Here is a 25,006-nt window from a genome sequence, read left to right as displayed (position 1 = left end):
GCATTAATGTATGATACTTGCGTTTCTCTTTCTGACTCACTTCATTCTGTACAACCATATTAGAGCCTCCTATGGCACGGTTTCATTCCTTCGTATGACAGAGTAATAGTCCACTGTGTGTACGTACCACGTCTTCTTTATCCACCTCTCTGTGGGTGGACATTCAGGCTGCTTCCAAGTCCTGGCTATTGTAAATAGTGCTGCTATGAATATTGTTGGGGTGGCGGGCCCTCTCTGCCTCATTGATTCTTGATATTGTTTCAGAAAAACTCCCTTCCACTGTTATGGCCTGATCATTTCCCACTTTCCTTCTTACCCCTTATAATCATAATTCTGCGGGTATCAGGCTTCCTGGGTGGCTCAGTGGTTAAAAAAAAAAAAAAAAATCCTCCTGCCAATGCAAGAGACATGGGTTCAATCCTTGATCCAGGAATATCCCACTTGCCACAGAGCAACTAAGTCTGTGGGCCACAATTACTGAGCCTGTGCTCTAGAGCCCAGGAGCCACAACTACTGTGCCCATGTGCCACCACTGCCGAAGCCCAAATGCCCTACAGCCCCTGCTCCACAACAAGAGAGGACAGCCCACTGAGAAGCCCACACTCCACAACAGAGTAGCCCCCGCTCGCAGCAGCTAGAGAAAAAGCCTGCCCAGCAACGAAGAGCCAGCACAGCCAGAAATAACTATTTAAAAAATAACTCTGCTAGTGTGTTATTTAATTTCATAAGAGCATCCTATAACTGGCAAACCTTGGTACCAAATCTGAAAAGCATTTTGTGGGGGTTCATTTGACCCCAAACATGCTATATAACAAGGGCCAAAACATGCTATATAACACAAGCCACAGTATGGTATATAATATAGGATTTTATCGTGTGGATGATGATCACTATAATTAGTGTGGGCCCTTTTCAGAGACAAATTATTTCAGTCATAGGAAACAGAGATGTGAGGTTCCCTCTTTCCTTTTCAGAGTCCTCAGGCTCTAGTCAAAAGGTACACCACCTGTGTTTACTGTTTCAAGTCATTTAATATTCGAATGACTTTTATATATCGAGGGAAAAGGTCATTGTGTTACAGCAAGGTAGGGCAAAACTATGCTTGGATATTCCTGTCAAAAGAACCGGGATCTTACCTTACTTCTTCTACCCATGACCTGTGTAAACTACAGGAAAATCACCTATTTTGAACTCAGTCTCTATTTATCTGAACTCAGTCTCTATTTATTTACTGAAATGAGTACCCTCTACTGTCCCTTCTGCATACAATATTTCAAGAGTCTATGAAAATTAAAAGCACTGCTGTCAGAGAGTCTAAAATTGTTTCATCCTTTTAAAAAATACTGTAGAAATCTTTAGGTTGCAAAAATCATAGCAGTTCTGAGAAACAGGAATGAGATGCTCCCAAAGTATAATATTTAGAAAAGCTCTCATAATTGTGAAAGAAGAGAATGGACAGAGGCTCTGCTAACCACTTAGAGAAAGACCCCACCCAGAGAGTAAGAACTGGAGGTGATAGCAGCGTGGGAATCTCTGGGAAGGTGTCGTCACCTTCCTCCTAGACACCTGCACGTGAGAAGCCACCAAGGTTCGCTTTTGATCAAACACGCTGGAAGGTTAACCATGGTGCAGAGCATTATCTCAGTGATACTGAAATAAGAGCAAGACCTGTGGCTCTATTCCACTATATTCCTTCTTTAGGCTGCCAGATCTCTAAATTGGCAAAATAGTAACTATTAACACTCGGATTTCCTTCTCTCTTTCTTCCTTCCTCTCCCTCCATCCCTCCCTCCCTTCCTTTCTTTCTCTTTAATCTGACTTTGAAGATCCTGCTCTGAAATATTTGAGTAGAGACCTATACCAAATTCCACCTTAGTCCCCACTCAACTGTTACTGATTACAAACAAATACTGAGACAAAGTATCTCTGTAAGACTGAAATTATAAATTTTAAAAAAAGACAAACTGGGTATGTATATTAAATACATGGTTATGAATGCAAAACTTTGTCAGAAGCAGTGAACAGAAGACAGACTATAGCAGAAAACTGAATTAGTCAAGTTCAATGCAAACACAAAGAATTTCCCTAAAATGCAAAAAAAAAAAAAAAAAACCTCATATAAACAAACTAAGGTAACAAAAGGAAGGAGAAGGGGAAGGAGAGAAGAATGAGAGAAGCCAAGATATGAAGATCCTGCCCTGGTTCATATTTTCTTTTTTTTTTTACTTTATTTTACTTTACAATACTGTATTGGTTTTGCCATACATTGACATGAATCCACCACGGGTGTACATGCGTTCCCAAACATGAACCCCCCTCCCACCTCCCTCCCCATAATATCTCTCTGGGTCATCCCCGTGCACCAGCCCCAAGCATGCTGTATCCTGCATCGAACATAGACTGGCGATTCGATTCTTACATGATAGTATACATGTTTCAATGCCATTCTCCCAAATCATCCCACCCTCTCCCTCTCCCTCTCCCTCTGAGTCCAAAAGTCCGCTATACACATCTGTGTCTGTGTCTTTTTTGCTGTCTTGCATACAGGGTCATCATTGCCATCTTTCTAAATTCCATATATATGTGTTAGTATACTGTATTGGTGTTTTTCTTTCTGGCTTACTTTACTCCATATAATCGGCTCCAGTTTCATCCATCTCATCAGAACTGATTCAAATGTATTCTTTTTAACAGTTGAGTAATACTCCATTGTGTATATGTACCACAGCTTTCTTATCCATTCATCTGCTGATAGACATCTAGGTTCATATCTTTCTTTCCCAGGATCACCCATCTCAAACTTCACCTACGTTAATATCCAACTAATTGTTTACTCCACCCAAACTAGTCTGTTTCTTGATTCTATGCATCCTCTTCTGCTTTTCTCTCCACCTACAAAAACACATGCTGCTTTTGTTCCCTCCATTCCCCATTCCCAATGCTAATGGGCTAAATCCTCCCCATTAATCAAAACTCTTCAAAGTCCTTTTTGAATGAATGAATAAATGAACATTTTAATGATCAATAATGGTTTTGTTAGTTTCAATGCATGTATCCATAGCCAGACAATCCGATACAACATTTTGCAGACTAAACATTACTGTAACTATTTTCATTTAGCTTTAATTTTCATCATTACAAAAGCAATGCCTAATAATTACAGAAAACACTTTTAAAGTTAACATTTAGTCCTGGTGGCTCAAACAGTAAAGAATCTGCCTGCCACGCAGGAGATGCAGGTTTGATCCCTGGGTGGGGAAGATCCCCTGAAGAAGGGCATGGCAACCCACTCCAGTATTCTTGCCTGGAGAAACCCATGGACCGAGGAGCCTGGCAGGCTACAGTCCATGGGGTCACAAAGAGTCAGACGCGACTGAGCGACTGAACAACTCCCATGGATCCCTGTTCTTCATTACCTGATGTCAATTAAATCTTCTAAAATAATTTTTAAATATATTTTATCTGTAGTTTTTTATCAGATGGGAAGATTAATCTGATCCCAGTTCTTCCATCTTGGGAACAGAAATCGTCTGCATGTTCTTATACATAGTTGAGATCATTCTGGATTTTGACGTTACTTGTTGTGGTCAATATTTTATCTTAAGCTCATACTACTGACAAACAGCATTCCTAATGTACTTGTTGAGTGTTGCTACATGATATGATGATGTATAAATATATCCATTTTACAATGCATCCCATGCAAAGAGTCAGACACGACTGAGCGATATAACTTTCACCCATGTTATCCCATTTCTTGTTTATAACATTCCCAGTTATAAATAATATCATGATTGATATTTTTGTACACAAATATTCATCTGTCTTTCTCAGTGATATTCTGGACAAATTTCAAGAAGTGAAAAAATTAGTTTAAGGGATGGAAACGTGATCAAAAAAAAAAAAACCTGATGTACATCATCCCATTGTCTTCGGGAAGATTTTATCAATCTACACTCCTAACAGCATATATGTGAGTTCATCTTTTGAATCCTCACCAACAATATTACTTTTCTAAATATTTGCCACTCTGATTTATGGAATTGGCATCCTGATATAAATTGTGTGCCCGTGATTATTGGCAAGTTGAATATTTTCATGGGATTATTGGTTTTTCTATTTCCTCTTCGTGAATTATGTATTTCCATTCTTTATTGCTATTAAGATATTGGAGTGCTCCAAAACAACCGAGCTAGGCTCCCTGGCCTTATTCTCTTGCAATATACCCCAGTCACATATGAACCCACCATCCTTTCTTGTTTTTCCTTTTGTTGTTGTTGTTGTTTTTGCACTTGCTTCTGCCTCTGCCTAGAGGGTTCTTCTTTTATAACCTTAACGACTTTGAAAATCTTTTCCTTTTTGAAATCAAAAGCTGCCTTTTTTAGTGAATTCTTCCTTGACAGTTCCTGGGTAGACTAAGATCCTCCTTCTTTAAACGTCCTGCCATTATATTACCATATTGTGCATGTCATGCATTGGAGAAGGAAATGGCAACCCACTCCAATGTTCTTGCCTGGAGAATCCCAGGGACGGGGGAGCCTGGTGGGCTGTCGTCTATGGGGTCGCACAGAGTCGGACACAACTGAAGCGACTTAGCAGCAGCAGCAAAGCACAAGGGCTGTATATTTTCATCTCAAAGTCCACACATCTCCACAGATAATAAATGTTGAAGATACTTATTGAAGGAATAAATGGTTAAAAGAGTGCATCGCAAACAACAATGTCCATTTTTTCAGACGATAGTTATTGAATACCTGCTATCTACCACTTGAAATTAAAACTTAATTTTTTAATAATTAACTTCTTTGAAATGGCAAATGATTGTTTTCTAGCCATTGTTCTCATTGGCTCTTTTAAATATAATTAATGATCACATGTGATCTAATATTAAAATAGCACTATAACTGAACTTAGAACATTTCCAATCTGTTCCCACCCTACAATCTCTGTGTAAATTCTTTAAAGAAGCTAGCTATAGAAGGCTATACATCTGCTTAATAGATTTCTTTTGACCTTCACTTTCTAGCTGATTGAGTTGGCCTGTCTCTGCTTAATGAACATACCCCAGACCCAGCACCCACTCAAAGCCCCATAGGGAAAGCGGAATGTGCTCCCTTCACCCATAGGCTTCATAATTTGCCTGAGTGTGGAATCAACCCCTGAAGAATTTGGTAATGGCCTATTAGAAGCATCTCTTCCTTTGGGACTTCCCTGGTGGTCCAGTGGCTAAGCCTCTGCACTCCTAATGCAGGGGACCCAGGTTCAGTCCCCAGTCAGGGAGCTAGATTCCCACATGCTACAACTAAAGACCTCACACGCCGCCACCAAGACCGGGCATGGCCAAGCCAATAAATAATACTTAAAATAAAAGCAACTCTTCCTCAAAGCAAAAGGCAAAGGTCAGAAGAGTCTCTCCTGATACAGGTCTTTCTGAACGTCCCATCAGCTCTTCAAAACCCCTCACCCACATATTTGAAAGCAGTTATAGTATTGCGAGGAAGGCATGATTTACAGGAAGAAACAAATTTCTTTGCAAAAGTTTCTTGCTCGTTCAGCCTGGCCTAGAAGATTAATAATCTATTGAAAGTGGAAATTCCTAAGAGCCTGCCTCCAAACTCCAGAGGGGAGATGGGAGCAAATCCATGAAGCACACGTGCTTCATCATTCAGTCCTGTCTGACTCTTTGTGACCCTGAGGATGGTAGCCCGCCAGGCTCCTCTGTCCGTGGGATTCTCCAGGTGAGAATACAGGGGTGGGTTGCCATTTCCTCCTTCAGGGGATCTTCTCAGGGATGGAACCCACACCTCTTACGTCTCCTGCATTGGCTAGTGGGTTCTTTACCATTAGAGCCACCTGGGAAGCCCAAATCTATGAAGAGGTATGGGCAGAACAGGTTTCAGCACATAAAGATGGGAATGGAGTGTCTGTAGAGAACCCTCACAGAGCCAAGGGGCCATGTAGGACCGTCCCAGGTACACAGGTCCACCAAGTTTTATTCTGTTTTGCTTTGGAGCCTCTGTCTATACAAACAGCTGGACGTACCCCAAATCAGCATGTTACCAATATTCCATCTGCCCCATCTCATGTCATGCTGAGGACAAAATACCATACCACAGGAGAGATCTCATTGCCAGATCATCTTCTTTGAATCAAGGACTGGCCATGGGGTCCCCGGACAACCCCATATGCATGTATTTTAGAGCTCCTCCTCAAGGTATCCAATTCACCTCACTCGAGTATCAGGGTGTCTAGGAGCAAGAAAGAGACTGGGAGCCCTGTGGATGCACAGCCAACCCAAGCCCGCCTCAGGCCCAGAGCAGGACCCACACATTTCTAGGCAGGCTCTCCAAAGTCCTGAGCCTCCTGAGAATCCAGGTCCACACGAGGAGGGCTTTCTGGCTCAGCTCTAAAGATAAAGGCGTGATGAGGACATTTCCACAAAACAGGAAATCTGTCCATTTCACAAGCCCAGCACTGGGGTCAGGAAGCGCCTTCCACCCTGTACTTTTATGGTTGCCATAATCTGAAGACAGGGTTCACCTTCTGCTATTTTCAAACCCTCCTGCCTAGAATCAAGATAGACACTTACAACGTTCTCAGATAAATATCAGAAGTCCTAGTTCGGGGTAGGTTTGATCTGTATCACACAGTAGAGGATCTAAGGGAAACAGTCTTGACATCAGGATGGAAGGCTGAGTTTGACCTCTTTGGGTTTTAACTGCCTCATTTTAAAACAAAGGAATTGGACCAGCAGGTCCTCAAGGCACTTCCAACTTCAGATCCTATGACTTGAATGTCTACAACTGGCCCTAATCAGGGAGAGATCACTGGCTTCCCAAAAAGATGACAGAGATTTCAACCAGCAAACCTAGTCACCAAGGCTTTAATACATGTAGGAAACTATTCATTCCATGATCAGCTACAGGCTTGGAGTCAAGTGGCAAGGACACTAATCACTCTGTCAGTAAGTTGAGCCTGTGTGGCCCACTCCCAAAAGAAGCACTTGTAGGGCTGGGGTGGAATTTTTTTTGTTCCTGTTCCAGGGTATTTGAGTCCAAGTGATCTGGAGCACATATTTTTTTAAACCGGCCATGTGAGCCCAAACTCTGGAGACCACAGAGTCTTAATTATATTAAACCGAGAACAGCAAAAGCCACAAAGCCATTCATGGGACAGTAAGGGGGAAAAGAACACCCAGGGAGAAGTTCAGTAGCTATTTTGAAAAACAGGAAAATTTGCTTCTCTGTCTCAGTGACAAAGTAGCTGAGTCACCAAATCGCTCATGATCTCAGGGAACCCAAGAGCTTTGGTGGAGTCTCCACTCATCTGTCAGCTACTCTGAAAAGTGGAATGGTAGGATACTTGGGGAAATTCCAGAAGGTCTGGGTCTGCAAAAAAAGAAAAATGTAGGGAGTTTTGCAAGGAGGGAAAGGAGGAGAGGGACATTTTTTAGAGCTTGTAGACTGAAGATGAAATCATTGTAAAGAACTGCCCCTGAAGCAATGTCTAGTAATCCTGCACTCAGGCAAAGCTCAAATGCCAGCAATGCTGTGAGATCAGGCCTTTGAAGGGAGAAGATCACCTAAAACTATTCTAAGCACAGACAACAGGAGGCTAAGCTGGAGAATTTGCTTATGAGGCTTGCTAAAGACCCGACACATTCATCTTTTCCTCTTGTCAAAGTGTTGGCGCCTGGGTGAAGCACATGGTCTCTGAACACCGTGGCCCCATAGAATGCTAGGCCCCCAGGAACTCCTGAGCCTGAAGAGCATCAATTATAGCATGAGAATCCTGCTGAAAGCCTGAGAGGTCATGGATGGGATGGGAATATTGAAAATGTCCTCAATGAGGGTTAGACCAGCAGGGTCGTGAACAACACATTTCCTGACCTCCTGACTTCTTGGAAAAGCTCCAGAGAAATTTCAAGTGAAGGATTTTGGCATTTTCTTTTTTTTTTTTTTTTTTTTTTTGGCCACAAGACATGTGGGATCTCTCGACCAGGGATCAAACCTGCAATCCTTGCATGGCAAGGCAAAGTCTTAACCACTGGGAAGTCCCGGGAAGTCCCAGGGAAGTGCCAGGGAAGTGCCAAGGAAGTCCCATACACTGATGTTTTTAAGGCAAGAGAGGTCAACAGAGTTTAAAGTCCTGAAAAATAAACTGATGCTAACAGCAGAAATTGCCATTCTTTTTACAGAACCATAGGTCCACCCTGGAAATGAGGGCACAAAGGTACCAGACGAGTTGAGACATGGAACAAACACAGGCTCTTCTAAGGTCATAAGATGAGCCAGATCAGCAGTCCATCTTTGCCTCAATAAATTTTCCTACTTAGCAAACTTGGAAAGCTCAAAGAGAGCTTTGGTGCAGATAAACAAACTTGTTCACAGGGGAACCAGCTAGTGAGAGTGAGCTCACCCGGGCCTTGGGTCATTCCTTCCCCCACCCAACCCACCACCATTCTATAAAAAGCTGCCCCATAAATTCCAAAGCCCCATAAATTCCAGCTGAATGGATTATCAAACCAAATACTGGAAGCCTAGCTCCGTCTCAAATAGGAAGCAGAGCCTGAATGTGAATGCTGCCTGTCACGTCCCCTCACACTCAGATCTTTCTCTTCTGCCAACCTCAGGCAGTCCTCTAGACAAATCTGAGGAAGAGATAAAAGAGGCCATGTGTGCCTCCCCTCCAGTGAGACTCTCTTCTCTCTCAAGCTGACGGCTGCTGCCTTCACTCTCTTCGCATGATTCCTCTCCCTCCAGGCACCTCAGTCTCTCACGCAAGAGACTTCAGGGAGATCTACCACATCATTTCCCACACATGTTTAGACATGATAGAACCTCACATGTGAAGTTCTTGGTATCAAGGAGTAAGATAATAAATAGGGAGTACCTACAATAGCATCCGGGCTTTCCCAGGTGCCCCAGTGATAAAGAATCCACCTGCCAATGCAAGAGATGCAGGTTTGATCCTTGGGTCAGGAAGATCCCCTGAAGGAGGAAATGGCAACCTGCTCCAGTATTCTTGCATGAAAATTCCACAGAAAGAGGAGCCTGGTGGGCTATCCAGTCCAGAGGGTCACAAAGAGTCAGACATGACTGAACACACACACACGAAATAGCACCCACTCAGTAAATGTTGGCTTTTATTAATCATCAGATAGGTTATTCAAAAAAAAATTTTTTTATGAAGTTCTTTTCAATTAAGAGTATACCATGGTCTGGGCACTTGGGCCAATGGAGAACAGCAAAATAAATATAAATTTGACTTCTACCTTCAGAAGGTTGAGAATTTCAAGGAGAGGAAAGACAACACAAACCAACGTGTATGCTCAGTCACTTCAGTTGCGTCCAACTCTTTGCGCCCCTGTGGACTGCAGCCCTCCAGGCTCCTCTGTCCCTGGGATTTCCCAGGCAAGAACACTGGAGTGGGTTGCCATTTCCTTCACCAGGGGAACTTCCCCATCCAGGGATTGAACCCACCTCTCCTGCCTCTCCTGCACTGCAGGGGGATTCTTTACCACTGAGCCACCGGAAAAGCCAACACGGGAGTCAAATCTGACATGTGTTTAAGGAAAATGTGAACAAAGCGCTGGAGGAGGGAAAATTCCTTCCTGTGAGGTGCCTGAAAAGTGGGGGGAGTTTCTCCCATCCGATAAGACAGCGATGCCCTTCCAGAGGGAGGGAAGCACCTGAGGAAAAGGTCTGGAGCAGGACAGAGAATCCCACGTGCAGGGGCAGCTGACTAGAGGGATGAGAGGAGGGCAAGGTAAGGAAGGAGACGGAGATCAGGATATATTGGGGTTTTTTAATATATACATATATATATATTTCTTAACACACACGCACACATATATATGGGCTTCTCAGGTGGCTCAGCAGTAAAGAATCCGCCTCCAGTTCAGGAGATGCAGATTCAATCCCTGGATCAGGAAGATCCCCTGGAGAAGAAAACGGCAACCCACTCTAGTATTCTTGCCTGGAGAATCCCAGGGACAGAGGAGTCTGGTAGGCTACAGTCCCTGGGGTCACAAAGAGTCGGGCATGATTTAGCAACTAAACACACACACACACACACACACACACACACACACACACACACACACACACACACACACACACACACACTGGCTACACTTCATGGCATGGGCAATCTTAGTTCCCTGACCAAGGATTAAAGCCACAGCCCCTGCATTGGAAGCATGCAGTCTTAACCACTGGACCACCAGAGAAATCTCCCAGGACACACATTCTTAATTGCTTTGAAGTTAGGGAAGGCCAACTGGAAGGCTAGAGGAGCCATCTAAGTCTGATTAAAAATGGCTCAGAGTAAAGCGACGGTCAGGAGGAAACAGGTTCAAGCTGACACAAATCTATGGCCCTCAGACTCTGCCAGCATGGAGGGTATTTGGGAAGTGAGGGAGGCCTGGAGCAGCCACCTTTCCTGGGAGTGAGGGTTGGCAAGAGGCCACAGAGGGTGAGTGACATTGCTCGGCTTGTCCCTTCTCTCTAGAAGGTGTGCAGTTTGTGTCTCTGTCATAAATCTCACCCTGAGTACTATCTGGAGACAGGGTTTTATTGGAGGACAGCTGCATAACTAATTTTAGGTTTGCACTGGATAAATAGGGCAGGTTTAATCTCCAGGGCAGGGAGGAGTCACAGAAACAACGCTGAGCATCTGTTCTCACTGAGGCATCTGAGAATAACTCTCCCGGAGCTTGCCAGCACTTGCAAGATGACCCTCAGGAGAGCTATTTAGACCCCCTGACATGTTCCTGCATCCCTGGAAGACCCTTTCAAAGCCCCAGGTTCTGGCATCCCAGTGGACTAGAGTCGAACCCACTGGGGCATGCCTTAGTTACTTTTTGGGACACGGAGTTCATGGGAGAAGGTGAGTGATGGCAGAAACCTCCTGCCTGCGCGTTTGCCTCTAGCTTTGCTGACTGATCTGAAGCAGGCGGCCAAGTATCCAATAGCATTTATATTCCTAACGAGGAACAACATTAAAGCCCAGCAAAGCTTCTGAGATTTTTGGCACCTTCTTTCTTAATGCCCACAACAAACCTAGGAGGTAGGACTTGATATTCACACTTTGAGAAATGTGAGAGTTGAGTTAAGAAAGGATAAAGGGCCTGCCAAGGAATCAGCTAGAAGGAAGGCTAGAAGGCAGGTCTTCTGATTTTAGCACGTTTCTTCTCATTATGCTGCTGGAGGCTGGAGGCAAGGCAGAAAATGAGGTAGCCTTAAGAAAGAATTCAAAAGCAGAGAGAACAGACCTTTTAGCCTTTGAGAGGAAATAGTCACTCAGCTGAAGAGAAAGGCTCCCCTATCATTAAGCAAATTGGTCCATGAGTTTAGAGGGTCACTGAAATTTAAACAAACTTTAAATGCTTATGATTGTCTTACCTATGGTGGTTTTAGAAATCAAATGCTGGACAATGGTGGTTTAAGAGCAAAGGCTCATGTATCAGACAGGGTTTAAATTCCAGCTCTTTCACTTAAATCCCAGCATGTTACTTAATTTCTTTCAGCTTCCTTTTTATTTTTTTCCCCCTGTTAGAACTGGGGACAGTAATAGCACCTGCCTCTAAGGGGAAAGGATCAAGTGAGATAATGCATGCTAAGAGTTTAGCACAGGGCAGAGCACATAATAAACGCATAGCAATGACAGCTCTATTGAAATGGCTGGTGGAAAAGCCTCTCCTCTATGGAGGTTCGGTTTTAATTTGGCATTTGGATCAAGAAGGGAAATCATTTTGTCTTTTACAGAACAGACCAGAAATGCAGGAATATGCCAAGGTCCCCGAAAAGTCTGTGTCATTGGAAACATCCACGACTGTTAATCCCTGGGGTTACTTTCCCATTTTTCTATACACCTTGATTGGATCTGTGCTTGAATTCTACTCCTTTTCCAGGAGAAAAAGAGCAATAGCGAGGGCAACTAGCGTGAGTCTCTGAGAAGGGGGCTTCGGTGCTTTGTCGTTTACTCTCCATCCCCCAGTTTGATATAAAACTATCAGGATCCCATAAAGGAGGGGCCTAGGGCCAAGAGAAGCCAGGGAGGACTCACCTAGAGAAGCTCTCTAAACAACATGGTACCCGAGTGAGCACTGAGGGATACTGGTATGTGGGTGGGCCCAAGAGATGCTGCTAGATTTTCACATGATATAGGATAAGTACCAAATATCTTTGAGCTGTCAAAGAGATGCATGGAGACACCAGCAGTTTAGAAGAGTCCTGGGGGGGCCTTCCTTGGTTGTCCAATGGTTAAACCTTCACCTCCAAGTGCAGGGAAGGAAGCTCGATCCCTGATCAGGGAGCCAAGATCCCACATGTCACCCAGCCAAAAAATCAAAACAAAACAGAAGCAGTATAGCAACAATTTCAATAAAAACTTTAAAAATGGTCCACATCAAAAGAAAAAAAATAAGGCAACCTTTAAAAGGAAGGGGGGGAAATAGAAGAGTTCTGGTGAATAGTGCAAAAAGATACAGCTCATGGATTATTGACCAAAGGCCACATTAAGACTGCATATGTCAGCAGCAAAGGCCTACAAACCATGATAAAAACCGAAATACCCAAATCAAACATATTCAAATTGAATAATGACGTTTAAGAGGGAAATAAAATGTATTCAATAATTACAGAGGAATCAAGAAAGTTAATTTTTTGTCACTGAGCTTGTGACTCTGAAGTTTCGTACTTAACTAAACGAGGATCCTTTGATAGAATTTAGTTGAATTTCATTTTGCAATACATTTGCACTTCAGAGAGCTTTCAAATGAGGTACATGGAACACAGACTCCCAAAAAAGAGGTGGTCTCCAAACAAAAATGGATCCCTAGCCAAATCAATTTTGGAAAAGGGTATATATTACCTGGAAGCTTCCCTGGTGACTCAGTGGTAAAGAATCTGCCTGCCAATACAGGAGACTCAGGTTTGATCCTTGGGTTGGGAAGATCCCCTGGAGAAGGAAATGGCACCCCTCTCCAGTATTCTTGCCTGGAAAATCCCATGGACAGAGGAGTGTGGGGGGCTACAATCCATGGGTTCACAAAGAGTCAGACATGACTGAGCAACTAAGAACAATGAATACACTACATACCCATCTTGAATATTCTGAATTATGTGTTGGCTTTACAAAAGCTCTGAGAAGTCTTAGAGTAAGGAAATGTACCTAACTTGGTTTACCCCAGTACTTCTCAATATATTTGATGAGTAATTTTTTCTGACTGAGATATCATGCTTTGCACTCTAGGAATTGCTGGTGAAGAGAGATGCAGGTGAGAATGGATGATAATGGCATCAGTCTGGTGACCCAAGAGAAAAATAATCAGGTGGAAGATGAGCCAAAGATTGATGCTGGGATGCGGAAAATATCATGGCTGGGCATGGAAATGCTCCTTTGCCAAACGACCCCATATATCTTGGAAATTGGCTGAATTTTCTCTAATACTCTTTCAAGGTCCTTGCTGAGTCACTCCCATAAATGATGGACCTTAATAGTTCTGAATATCTCTAAAGCCGGCGTGTCTGGCCATCTCCCTTTTTTTAGTTTGTGATTCACTCCACTCCAGCAGGCAGGACCAGAGAGAACAGGCAGAGTTTCACTTTCCAATCATAAAAGCACATCTCAAAGCTAGCACACAACCAGAATTTCATATCAGAGATTTAACTGGCCGTCTCTTCAGAGACCCTGAGAACATCTCATTTCCCTGTCTTTTCTGGACTGTCTTTAAAGGGCTGTACTCACTATGGTAGAGTTGCTGTGATTAAAAGAGATACCTGAAGACTTCAGATTAAAAAAAAAAAAAAAAAAAGGACTTTTGAGTCAGACAGATCAGGCTGAATTCAAATCCCAACTCTGCCTTTTCCCGGCATTGTGATCTTAGGGACTCTCTCACATTTGAGTTTCCTCATCTGAGAATGAGGATGGTGTTATACCCATTATATCATATCTATTCAGGTTTGTTGTGACAATCAGAGGAAGTGGTGCATGGGTGGATGGGAGTTGACACAGGATAAGGTCACTGTACCATATCTAAGGCGGACATAGTAGCTATGTCAACCATTCACCATGAGAATATCTTTGGCATCCCCATCTCTGTATCTACTCAAAGTGGGAAAAAGTACTAAAAAGTGCTCAGTACCTGATTACTTGGGTGTGCTTCTGAGTGTAAGGGGTGATGACCTTGAGAAGCAGTTCCATTGCTCCATTAATTCCCAACATGGCTCCTGTGGTGACTGAGAAAAACAAAAACACACTAGTTATTGACCCATCTGAACCAAGCATTATTTTCAGCATCACAGACTGAGCCTAAAAGAAAGATGAGGTCCATTACCTTTCCTGCCAAAGGCAACTTAAAAGTAGAGAAAGTCTATGGCCTTTCATCCCTGGCTTGGAAGTTAAAGATACCTGAAAAGCACACATTATCTTCTCATACTATCTTTTTCTCAAAGGGGGCCCAAGCCATGAAATTATGTTTTTCATTTTCCGGTGGCCCATTGCCCTACACCATTGTATTCAGAGGGGTGGGCAGTATAGTTACCTTACAATGTTGTGTTGGTTTCTACCATACAGCAAAGTGAATCAGCCACACATAAACATATATCCCCCGTTCCCTGGACTTCCTTCCCATCTAGGTTATCACAGACGATTGAGCAGAGTTCCCTGTGCTATACTGTCACTTTTCATTAGTTATCTGTCTTATACATAGTAGGGTATATATGCCACCCCCTTTTCCTCCTTGGTATCCAGACTGAAGTAAGTCAAAATGAGAAAAAACAAATATTGTGTATTAATGCACATATGTGAAATCCATTGTATTTTTAATCAGAATAGTCAAGGTAATTGCAGAGCAGAAGATTTCTCTTTAAGTAGACCTTTGGCTTTCTGGCAACTTCAGATCAAGCTGTTTCACCCACTACCAACTTCCCATATGACACATATATGCATGCACACACAGACAAAATGACATTCACATGTGCGTGTGCACACACACACACACACACAGCCAGCATCTTAAGAAACAGTTTCTTGGATACATTTTACTGTTTGGAGAATTTACAATGAAGAAAATTCATAAGTGGATGGGTTAAGGGTGAGTACAACTTGGATTCACTTCTTTAAAACTTTGAGGAACAACTTAAGAAAAAAGATGGCAGCCTTTCTGTTCCATGCCAAATCCAAGTTCTCCTACTTTTGCATTTGGATCTCCCAACACTGAGGCTGTGGCTTGACTATGCTTCTATCCATTAGTTGGTCCTGCTTAGAGGTAATTACCATAAATCTTTGCCTTTTTGTCCAAGTGGATGGTTAGAGAAACATAGTAAGAGATCTGAATAACAGAAAGAGACTCAAAGGGGCATCTGGTCAACCTGGCAGCTTCAGGTAAGTATTTTGGATACAAAACCTCTGGATGCCACTCTCATCTCCAATGCTGCTCCAGCTTCTCCACAATATCCCCAGCACCCGACTCCACTCAGCTCACTTTAGGAAGAGCTCTGGTCACATCAAAAAATAAGAGGAATCCACAGGATACAAAATGGAATCAGTTTGGCTGGGGGCAAAATGTTCAGTTAGGAGAAGGAAAGAAGGTTATCTTCCAAGGTGTGACTTTTTTTTTTTTTTCTTTTTACTGCACTGTTGTAGTGAAACAGAGCAGGATCCTATGGTCCTTGCCGTGCCCCCTCCAACCACCACTCTTCTGTATATGGAAAAACTTTAACCAAAAATAATTTAATCAGAAATGTGAGAAAATGCAGAAGCAAAGTAAAGCTATCAAAAGAAACCAAATAATAATAGTTCAGTCCATAAGCAAAGTCAAGGACTTTTCGTTCCTTCTCAAGAGCTAGTGATAATATACTGAGCCATATCCTGTAAGCTGTCTTGCAGATGCTGAAATTCCCACCAGGTGGAAGAAGTTAAGTACATGATGAACAGACTGTAGCCATGACATGAGCTGCCACAATTCCCGGAGCTGGCCTCAAAGAAATGGAAACAAACTGAACCTGCAACTAAAGATAAGCTGCACTTAAAACAATCAAGGTGACGCTGGTGGGACCTCTGATGACCAGTTTCAAGAAGGCTGTTAGAGCCTACTGTGCTGTTTCTGCATGTAGCCCCCTCCCTCAGCCTATAAAAGCTCTTGACCCCTGATTGTCAGGGTGCTAGGTGTGGAGGAGGGCACGGAGTTGATCGTTGGACTGGCATCTACCCTCCCCCTCTGCTTGCCAGCATCCAAAATAAAGCAAACTTTCCTTTCCCCCAACCCGGTCTCTTATGGCTTTCGAGTGGCAAGCAGCTGGACCCCATTTTCAGTAACATACTAAAACAGAGACCTCGGAATGCCTTGCGCTTGGGGCCAGCTTTGTTCCAGGAAATATGAATGGTAGCAAGGGGGTCATGGAGAAGCAGAGAGAGAGAATCAAGGGAGGCTTATCCTGGCTTGCTCCAAGCCTCAGGAAAGGAGAAAAAATGGAAAATTGGAGTCTCTTATATAGTTCATCCCAGTACAGTCCACCAGAGAGAGACTGAGGCTGATGTCTCAGTTACCACGAGAAGTGTGTATTCCTGGAACATCCACTGTGCATCCATTCCTCCTGAGGCTAGTACAGGCAGCCATTGCCTGGATCAAAATTCAAGAATTTGGCGTCCAAGTTCTGTCTATCAATCTTCTGCTCCCATGGCTACTCAGCCTTTCCTTCTAAATTGGGAAAACATGCTGGAATAAACTCCTGGCAAATAATTCAGCAAAACTCTAGTATTAAGTACAGTTAGGGAGGAAGTAGTTTTAAGAGCGTGAATTCTAGCATGGAAGGCTTTCAACTTGGAATTGGGAGAGAATAACAATAAAAAATCCTCACTAATTTCTTCCATGCTGGATGACTGCCCAAGGTTAGACCTCTGGCAGGTCTATAAACATCCACATTGGCCATGTGAAAGATGCTGAAGGGTTTGTTGGCTGTCAGAGAGCCATTCTGGTTCCAGCCAACTTCTTTTGCAGATAGGAACTGTTTAGAAAACTTGCTGGAACGTTCGACAGTGGCTAACAATTCACCAAAGAGACAGAAACCCATGGGCTTCATGAACTCTGCTTGCCTCTCATCAGTAAAGTTAATGTGTAGAGACTGACCATATATTTTTAAAATATCTTATGAAATAGTTTGTATAATAAATGTTGTCTTGGAATAGGAGACAAATGGCCACTTCTTCATATCCATAGGCAAATCCCTGCATTTTTCAGAGCTCCCTGCTGAAGGAATTCTTCAAGATCTCTATAATCAATGTATATAATGAGAGTAGGCTGTTCAGTTTAACTATTCTTTACAACAGTGGTCCCCAAAGTTTTCAGCACCAGGTACCAATTTTGTGGAAGATAATTTTTCTACAGACTGGAGTGGGGGATGGTTTGGGGATGATTCAAGCACATTACATTTATTGTGCACTTTATTTCTATTATTATTACATCAGCTCCACCTCAGATCATCAGGCATTAGATCCCAGAGGCTGGGAACCCCTGCTACAAAACCAAAATAAGATATCTCAAATCTCATGCTGCTGGCAAGCTCAAAATGGGAATGGCATACCTTCTGCCTACTCATCAATAAGAGTTGTCCTTTATGCAAAGCCACAGCCTCTCACTTAGAATTTCCTTTTTTTAGAAATTGATTCGGATATATTCTTTTAATCTCTCTGAAATATTGTCTGATTATCTGGTCAACATATATGAGTGTGAATGGAGATTCTGCCTATGAACATGGAGTCAAGCATCTATCTCATTTTTCCCTAGAAATATTGTCTTTTGATGGGTCCTCCATGCTTATCCACTTCCAAGGTGTTTCAGTGGTAAGATGAGAGTTCAATCCCTGGGTCAGGAAGATCTTCTGGAGTAGGAAATAGCAATGCACTCTGGTATTCTTGCCTGGAGACTTCCATGGACAGAGGAGCCTGGTGGGTCCCAGTCCAAAGAGTCGGACATCACTGAGCGACTGAGCACACACACAAGTAGACATATGCACACTAGTACACACACACACACAAGCACACACACACACCACGCTTATTCATGAAATTAACCAATAAAACATGTCCCTACTATTTTGGCAGTTCTGAGGATAGTTACAGAAAAGGTTACCTATTAATTCCCTGTACGGGCCTGCTTCCTATTATCTCATAGGACTGAGGGAAAACAGGAAAGCAGAGAAGAAAAACACTTACTTAGCGACGGTTATGTGATGAGCTTACCCACGAACATGATCTTACTCACTCATCCACCAAGTCTATGAGGTCTTATTACAACTCTGACATTACAAAGGAAGAAACGGAGTTAAACAAGTTAAGTGCCCATGTCATCTGACTCTTAAGAAATGAAATCAGAGTCAAGCTCAGGTCTTCTTGGCTCTAAGCTCACATTCTTTCCTCTAGAGAGTATTACATCTAAATAATTGCCACTTTCTTTCTGCAGGGAAGGAGCTCAGAAAAGAGAAATAAAAGTCTATGTTCATTATCCTGAAATAGGTGGTACAGAATATATAATCTATTATTAAGAACTGTCTCCGTGCGGAGAGTAGAATCAACATGACTTTTACAGTTAGAAACTCAGCCCTCATGACTTATCTGTATGAACTCAAGCAATTTCTTCACTCTCCTAAGCCTCCTTTTCTTCTTCTTAGCTATCAAACGCTAAGACTACATACAGGATTGTTAACGATACTCAGGAATAATCCAAATTAGGAGATGGCAAATAACATCAACACTTCTGCTATGATATATCAAATTACCTGAAGGACCATTTTAAGACACATTGGGAGATAAACTTGGGTAAAGGATGTCATGATCCATGCGTGACTTCAGGGACACAGTGGAGAGATTTGTGATGTGAGGGCTGCTCTTGACAGCTGTAACACATTGCACTGTGCCTTGGATATAAGGACTCAATAAAGTCTGCCTTCCCCTGGAATAGGTCTTTTTCACCTTGTAGTACTGACAGAGAGATGTAGAGTGCTAAAATGAGTAGCTCCCAAGGGAAAACATTATGGACCTCTCATTTCAAGAACTGATTCAAGAGTTCTCCATGGACACTGACATAGAGAACAAATTTATGGACACGGGGTGTGGGGTACAGGGGAGGAGAGGGTGGCATGTATGCAGAGAGTAACATAGAAACATATATCACCATATGTAAAATAGATAGCCAATGGAATTTGCTGTGTGTCTCAGGGAACTCAAACCAGGGCTCTGAAACAGCCTAGAGGGGTGGGATGGAAGGGAAGTGGGAGGGAGGTTCAAGAGGGAGGGGACACATGTATACCTAATGACTGATTCACGCTGATGTTTGGCAGAAACCAACACACTACTGTAAAGCAATTATCCTTGAATTAAAAGTAAATAATAGGGGGAAAAAAGAGTTTTCCACAACTGAGGAGGAGACAAAGAAATCACTTCTCACCTCTACAGTCTCTAGAATGTGAGGCTCCTCACGGTTTATTTGTCTTGTTGGGATTACATCTGTCCTCCCCCCAAGCCCTCCTTTCAACCATGCTCCCAAATGGCTTCCAGGTGCTCCGGCCCAGATCTGGAAGCCACCCCAGAGAGCCACAGTTGAGCTGCTTACCACTAGAGGCGAACACACGCAGAGCCCAGAGACAGTGGAGGAGGTTCTGGCTGTGGCACAGGTTTTTCCTGGCCAGAATCAATGTCACGTCAAGTGCTTCCAATTCCAGTGCCTTCTGTCCAAACTTTTTATCTGTGAACACATATCAATCCATCTTAGTTGTGTTGCACATCAATTCTGACAGTTGTATACCACGTGGGGGAGAAGACAGCAAAGATGGTGGAGGGAAGAGGATTGGCATGGCAACGAGACTTTTCATATCTAGTAGAAAATGCTAATAAATACGTCTCCATTAGAACCAGATGGCTCAAAAGAGCCCATCAAGGGCACTCATACGGTCCATTATTCTTCAAGTATTATTTACATGCAGCCTTGCGAGTTGTATGACTCTTATCCCCTGTATGTAAGAATACTTCTGGTTGTTCTCAAACATGAGCTAGATGTTAGTTGGGTATAAATTTATTTCTCTAAGACAGTTTTAGAATCAAGGATACTTAAGCGACATAACTTGGGCTTCCCTGGTGGCTCAGTGGTGAAGAATCCGCCTGCGTTGCAGCAGATGTGGGTTTGAGCCCCAGGTTGGGAAGATCCCCTGGAGAAGGAAATGGCACCCCACTCCAGTATTCTTGCCTGGAGAATCCCCATGGACAGAGGAGCCTGGCAGGCTGCAGTCCAGGGAGTTGCAAAGAGTCGGACACAACTTAGCACTAAACAACAAGTTACATATATTCAAATGTAGTATGTGGACCTTGATTGGATCCTTCCCTGAGCATGTCTGTAAAAGGCACGCTGAGAACATTTTAGAGAAACTGGAATGAATATAAATGTGCATGTCTTGTTAATTTGCTAGATTTGTGATTATGGCATTGTGATTATATAAGAAAATGTCTCTCTTCAAAAAATTCACTCAAAAGTGTTTAGGAGTAAAATGCTATCTCTAATTTTCCTTAGAACATTTCAAACAAAAATAAATATGTTAAGGAAATATGATAAAATGTTAACAATGGTTCAATCTGAGTGATAGGTATATAAGAGGTCTTCATTCTATATGATAAAGGACTTTAAAATAAGAAGTGAAAACATAATTTCGGAAAATAAAATTTTCTCCCCAGATTTCTTGAAAATATTGATCAAAATAAACCTGATATTCAGACTTGTGGGTGAGTCATTATTATTTTAATAATAATGAACAAGCATAAGAAATAAATAGAAAGTACTTTTTATTCTATGCTCTTGGTTTTCACAGGATAACAAATGACTATGCCACCTGTCACATTTATCTCTGTCCTTTCCAAAGTGCAATGCCCAAATCATGTTTATGTTAGCAAGAATACAGTCACTATCAGATTCATCACAGGTAGAAATGAGTAAAACAGTTAACATCCTACACCTCAATTACCAGTATTTATCTCTGGACCAAAGGACACCAGGCAAAGAGACTGTGACTGAGCTCATATGACCCATCCCCTTTATCAGAAGAGAAAGATATCTGTCCAGCTCCATTCATGAGCAGCCAACCTCATTGCTGTTCTGTTCAGCTCAGCCCCTGACAGCTTGAATGCTAACATCTAGGATTACAGTCTTTGATGGCAGAAGGTGTGGTGATGTAATTATGGCAATGGTAGTATTGGGGTCTATAACTTGAAAATCACTTCCCTGGTTCATCTCTTTCTCCTATAAAACCTACATGACTCTTATTTGTCAAGTCTCTGACCCTACAGTCTAAGCAGGCGACATACAACCTTGCTTAATCCTTACAGCAAGTGACCCAAGAATTATATACTGAGACCCATTTTGTCGATGAGAGCCCAATGGTAACTTGCCCAAGGTCACACTGCTAATAAGCATCAAGCCAGGGCTTCCCTGGTGGTTTAGATGGTAAAGAATCCACTTCAAATGCAGGAGATCCAGGTTCAATCCCTGGATCAGAAAGGTTCCCAGGAGAAGAGAGTGGCAACTCACTCCAGTATTCTTTCCTGGAGGATTCCATGGACAGAGGAACCTGGCGGGCTATAACCCATGGGGTCACAAGAGCCAGACCCAACAAACGACTAATGCTTTCACTTTCAAGCCTAAAACCCAAGTCTGAGTCCCCAGCCTCTGCCATTTAGGGTGTACATCATATTAATTCTGTCTTCCTGTAGTTCACTTAGCCCACTCTTGGTTTCATTCACTTCTTCTCTTCCTTCAAGATTAGGCTCAAATGTCACCTCTCTCTGTCTACACCATCTTAGAGGAACATCACCCTTTCTTTTCCTTCCAGTTACTACCTAGGTAATTATCACCATCTGCTATTATCTAGCTAATTATGTACTTTCTGCCCTTCCCCGCTCAAATGTAATTCCCACAAGAGAAGACCCCCTTATCTGTCTTGGTGACAATGGGATTCCCGTGTGCCTAGAACAGTGCACAGCCCCAGGAGATATGCAGTAAATATCTGCTGAGTCATCAGTGGGTGAATTCTATGTGTTTTGTCTGGAACATGATCCTGCAGGTGCTGGCTGATGCCTGGGTCTCAGTCATTGTTTGTGAAATGTTGAAGGGACTCAAAGCAGAGTTCGAAACGTTGAAAGGAAAGAGTACTCCCAGAGCCCTGTGCCTTCAGCGGCTGCTGCCTTCACAACATTCAGAGGAGCTGAGCTTCTTGACTGTGGTCTGGGTAAAGTGTTGTGTTAGTCGCTCAGCCGTGTCGGACTCTTTGTGACCCCACAGACTGTAGCCTGCCAGGCTCCTCCGTCCATGGAATTCTCTAGGCAAGAATACTGGCATGGGTAGCCATTCCCTTCTCCCGGATATCTTCCTGACCCACAGATCGAACCCGTCTCCTGCATTGCAGGCAGATTCTTTACCATCTGAGCCACCAGGGACGCCCTGTGGTCTAAGACTGCACACATAGATCCTAATTACGACTAATTTGTAACATTTACATGCAGCCTGGGTGCCCAGGCTTTTTCAAAAGGTCCTAGGGTTTTAGGGAGGTGTTTCAGGGTCTTCCATGTGGAAATAGAAATGGGTGTGGAGCATAAGTGGAAAGAATTCTAAACCCCCATCTCGTCTTCAACCAGGGAAGCACCACTTCTATATGACTTATTTGGGTTTCTCTTGTAGTTCAGTTGGTAAAGAATCTGCCTGCAGTGCAGGAGACCTGGGTTCAATCCCTGGGTTGGGAAGTTCCTTCTCCTGGAGAAGGAAATGGAAAACCACTTCAGAATCCTTGCCTGGAAAATCCCATGGACAGAGGACGGTGGGCTGCAGTCCATGGGGTCACAAAGAGTTGGGCACGACTGAGCAACTAACAGTATACACTATATCACTAGTGAGTTGAAAACTGTCCTTCCAGGAAAGGAGGGGTGGGATGAATTGGGAGATTGGGATTAATGTATATATGCTATTGATGCTATGTATAAAATAGATTATAATGAGAACCTACTGTGCAACACAGGGAACTCTATTCAATGCTCTGTGGTGACCTAAATGGAAAGGGAAGCCAGAAAAGAGGCGATATCTGTATACATATAGCTAATTCACTTTGCTACAGAGCAGAAACTAACACAACATTGTAAAACAACTATATTCCAATAAAAAATTGTTTTAAGCAATGACTTAGTCATGTCCAACTATTTGCCACCCCATGGACTGTAGCCCACCAGGCTCCTCTGTCTATGGAATTCTCTAGGCAAGAATACTGGAGCAGGTTGCCATTTCCTTCTTCAGGGGATCTTCTCAACCCAGGGATTGAACACCAATATCCTGGATTGCAGGCAGATTCTTTACTGTCTGAGGCACCAGGGAAGTCCTTAATAAACTTAACAAATGATAATTTTAAAAAAAAATTAATGAAAAAAAATTAAAAAGTCATGTCTGCCTGGAACTTCAGAATGTTATGTTATTTGGAAACAGTCTCTGCAGACTTAATTAATTAAGTAAGGTCGTACATATTTGAGTATGCCCTAAACACAGTGAGGATTTAGGGAGGGCTTCTTTGGTGGTCCAGCGGTTAAGAATCCGCCTGCCAATGTGACAGGCATGGGTTTGATCCCTGCTGCAGGAAGATTCCACATACCACGGAGCAACTAAGCCCATGCCCCACAACCACTGAGCCCGAGCACCTAGCGCCCATGCTCTGCAACAAGAAAAGCCACCGCAATGAGAAGCCCATGCACTGTAACTGCTGCAAAGCCCCCTCTTGCTGCAACTAGAGAAAAAAACCTGCACAGCACAAAGACCCAGAGCAGCCAAAAATAAATTAATAAAGTTTTTAAATACAGTGACTGAAAACCTCCATGGAATAGCTCCCCTCCATCCTCCATACGTCTCATGCCCCAAGCAGTCCACTCCTGCTCTGGGTCCGGTCCTGAGCCCCCAGGTACCTGGGATGTGCTCGCCTGCGGGGCTGGTCCTGCCATCATCACCAAGGCTCTAGAACTGCCTCCTCTCTGTTCTCCCATAAAAGCTTCCCCAGTCATTCCCATGATAACATCCCCAGATACCCTTCCAGCCATCGTTGGGTCTGGGGGCGTGGGTACCTCGGAGGCCAACTTTGGCCAGCAGCCGGAAGAGCGGCAGGAGGATGACATAGTCCGGAGAGTCCGTCCTGGCCGTGTCCACCAGGGTCCGCAGAAGGGCTTCACTCCCACCCTTGCTGATCATGTAGCGGATCCTCCGGTCTGTGCCTGAGTGGGTGAGCAGAGGGGCCCTGAGTCTCACGTAACTACCCTCCTGTCCTTGGAGCAGGAAGCAGATCTCACAGCTAGAGAATGAGCAAGCATTGATTCATCTCATCTCAGAGACAGTAAGTGTACAGTTCATGAAGCATCTTGTGTAAAGTTGTGCTATTAGGTAAGGGGCCAGAGGTAGGGGGGAGGGGTGAGAAACGGAGAAATAATAAAATACTTGAGAACTTGCAGCAGATATAATAAACGGAGCCTAAACTCTACTTCCCTAAGACTCTATCCTAAGTCTCAGTGTATGTGGGTACTGGTGTTTCATGCATTTGTTGATGTTGTTTAGTCACTAAGTTGTGTCCGACTCTTTGCAACCTCATGGACTATAGCCTGCAAGGCTCCTCTGCCTGTGGGGATTCTCCATGCAAGAATACTGGAGTGGGTTGCCATTTCCTTCTTCAGAGCATCTTCCCAACCCAGAAATCAAACTCATGTCTCATGCGTCTCCTGCATTGGCAGACAAATTGTTTACCACTGAGCCACCTGGAAAGCCTCGTATCACATGCAAAGAAATATGCATGTAGGCTGATGTATAAAGTTATGGCCAACCTAGACAGCATATTAAAAAGCAGAGACATTACTTTGCCAACAAAGTTCCATCTAATCAAGGTATGGTTTTTCCAGTAGTCATCTATGGATATGAGTTGGACTATAAAGAAAGCTGAGC

The 25,006-nt window shown here is 43.3% G+C and overlaps 1 protein-coding gene across 1 annotated transcript in view; it reads right to left on the bottom strand.

The window, feature by feature from the left end:
* The window catches only part of AGBL1 (ATP/GTP binding protein like 1), an 843,984-nt gene extending 819,703 nt beyond the window's left edge, over positions 1–24,281 (bottom strand). Inside the window, exons 1-3 of the mRNA XM_018066611.1 lie at positions 24,142–24,281; positions 19,616–19,747; positions 14,150–14,243 (exon numbers count right to left, since the gene is read on the bottom strand). Of these exons, the coding sequence (XP_017922100.1) occupies positions 14,150–14,243; positions 19,616–19,747; positions 24,142–24,265 (350 nt within the window). The 5' untranslated portion in view covers positions 24,266–24,281. The remainder of the gene's footprint in view (positions 1–14,149; positions 14,244–19,615; positions 19,748–24,141) is intronic.

The sequence above is a fragment of the Capra hircus genome, chromosome 21 (assembly GCF_001704415.2).
Source record: "Capra hircus breed San Clemente chromosome 21, ASM170441v1, whole genome shotgun sequence".
NCBI lineage: Eukaryota > Metazoa > Chordata > Mammalia > Artiodactyla > Bovidae > Capra > Capra hircus.
The sequence above is the reverse complement of the archived record's forward strand: the minus strand, read 5'-3'. Positions and strand labels throughout refer to the sequence as shown.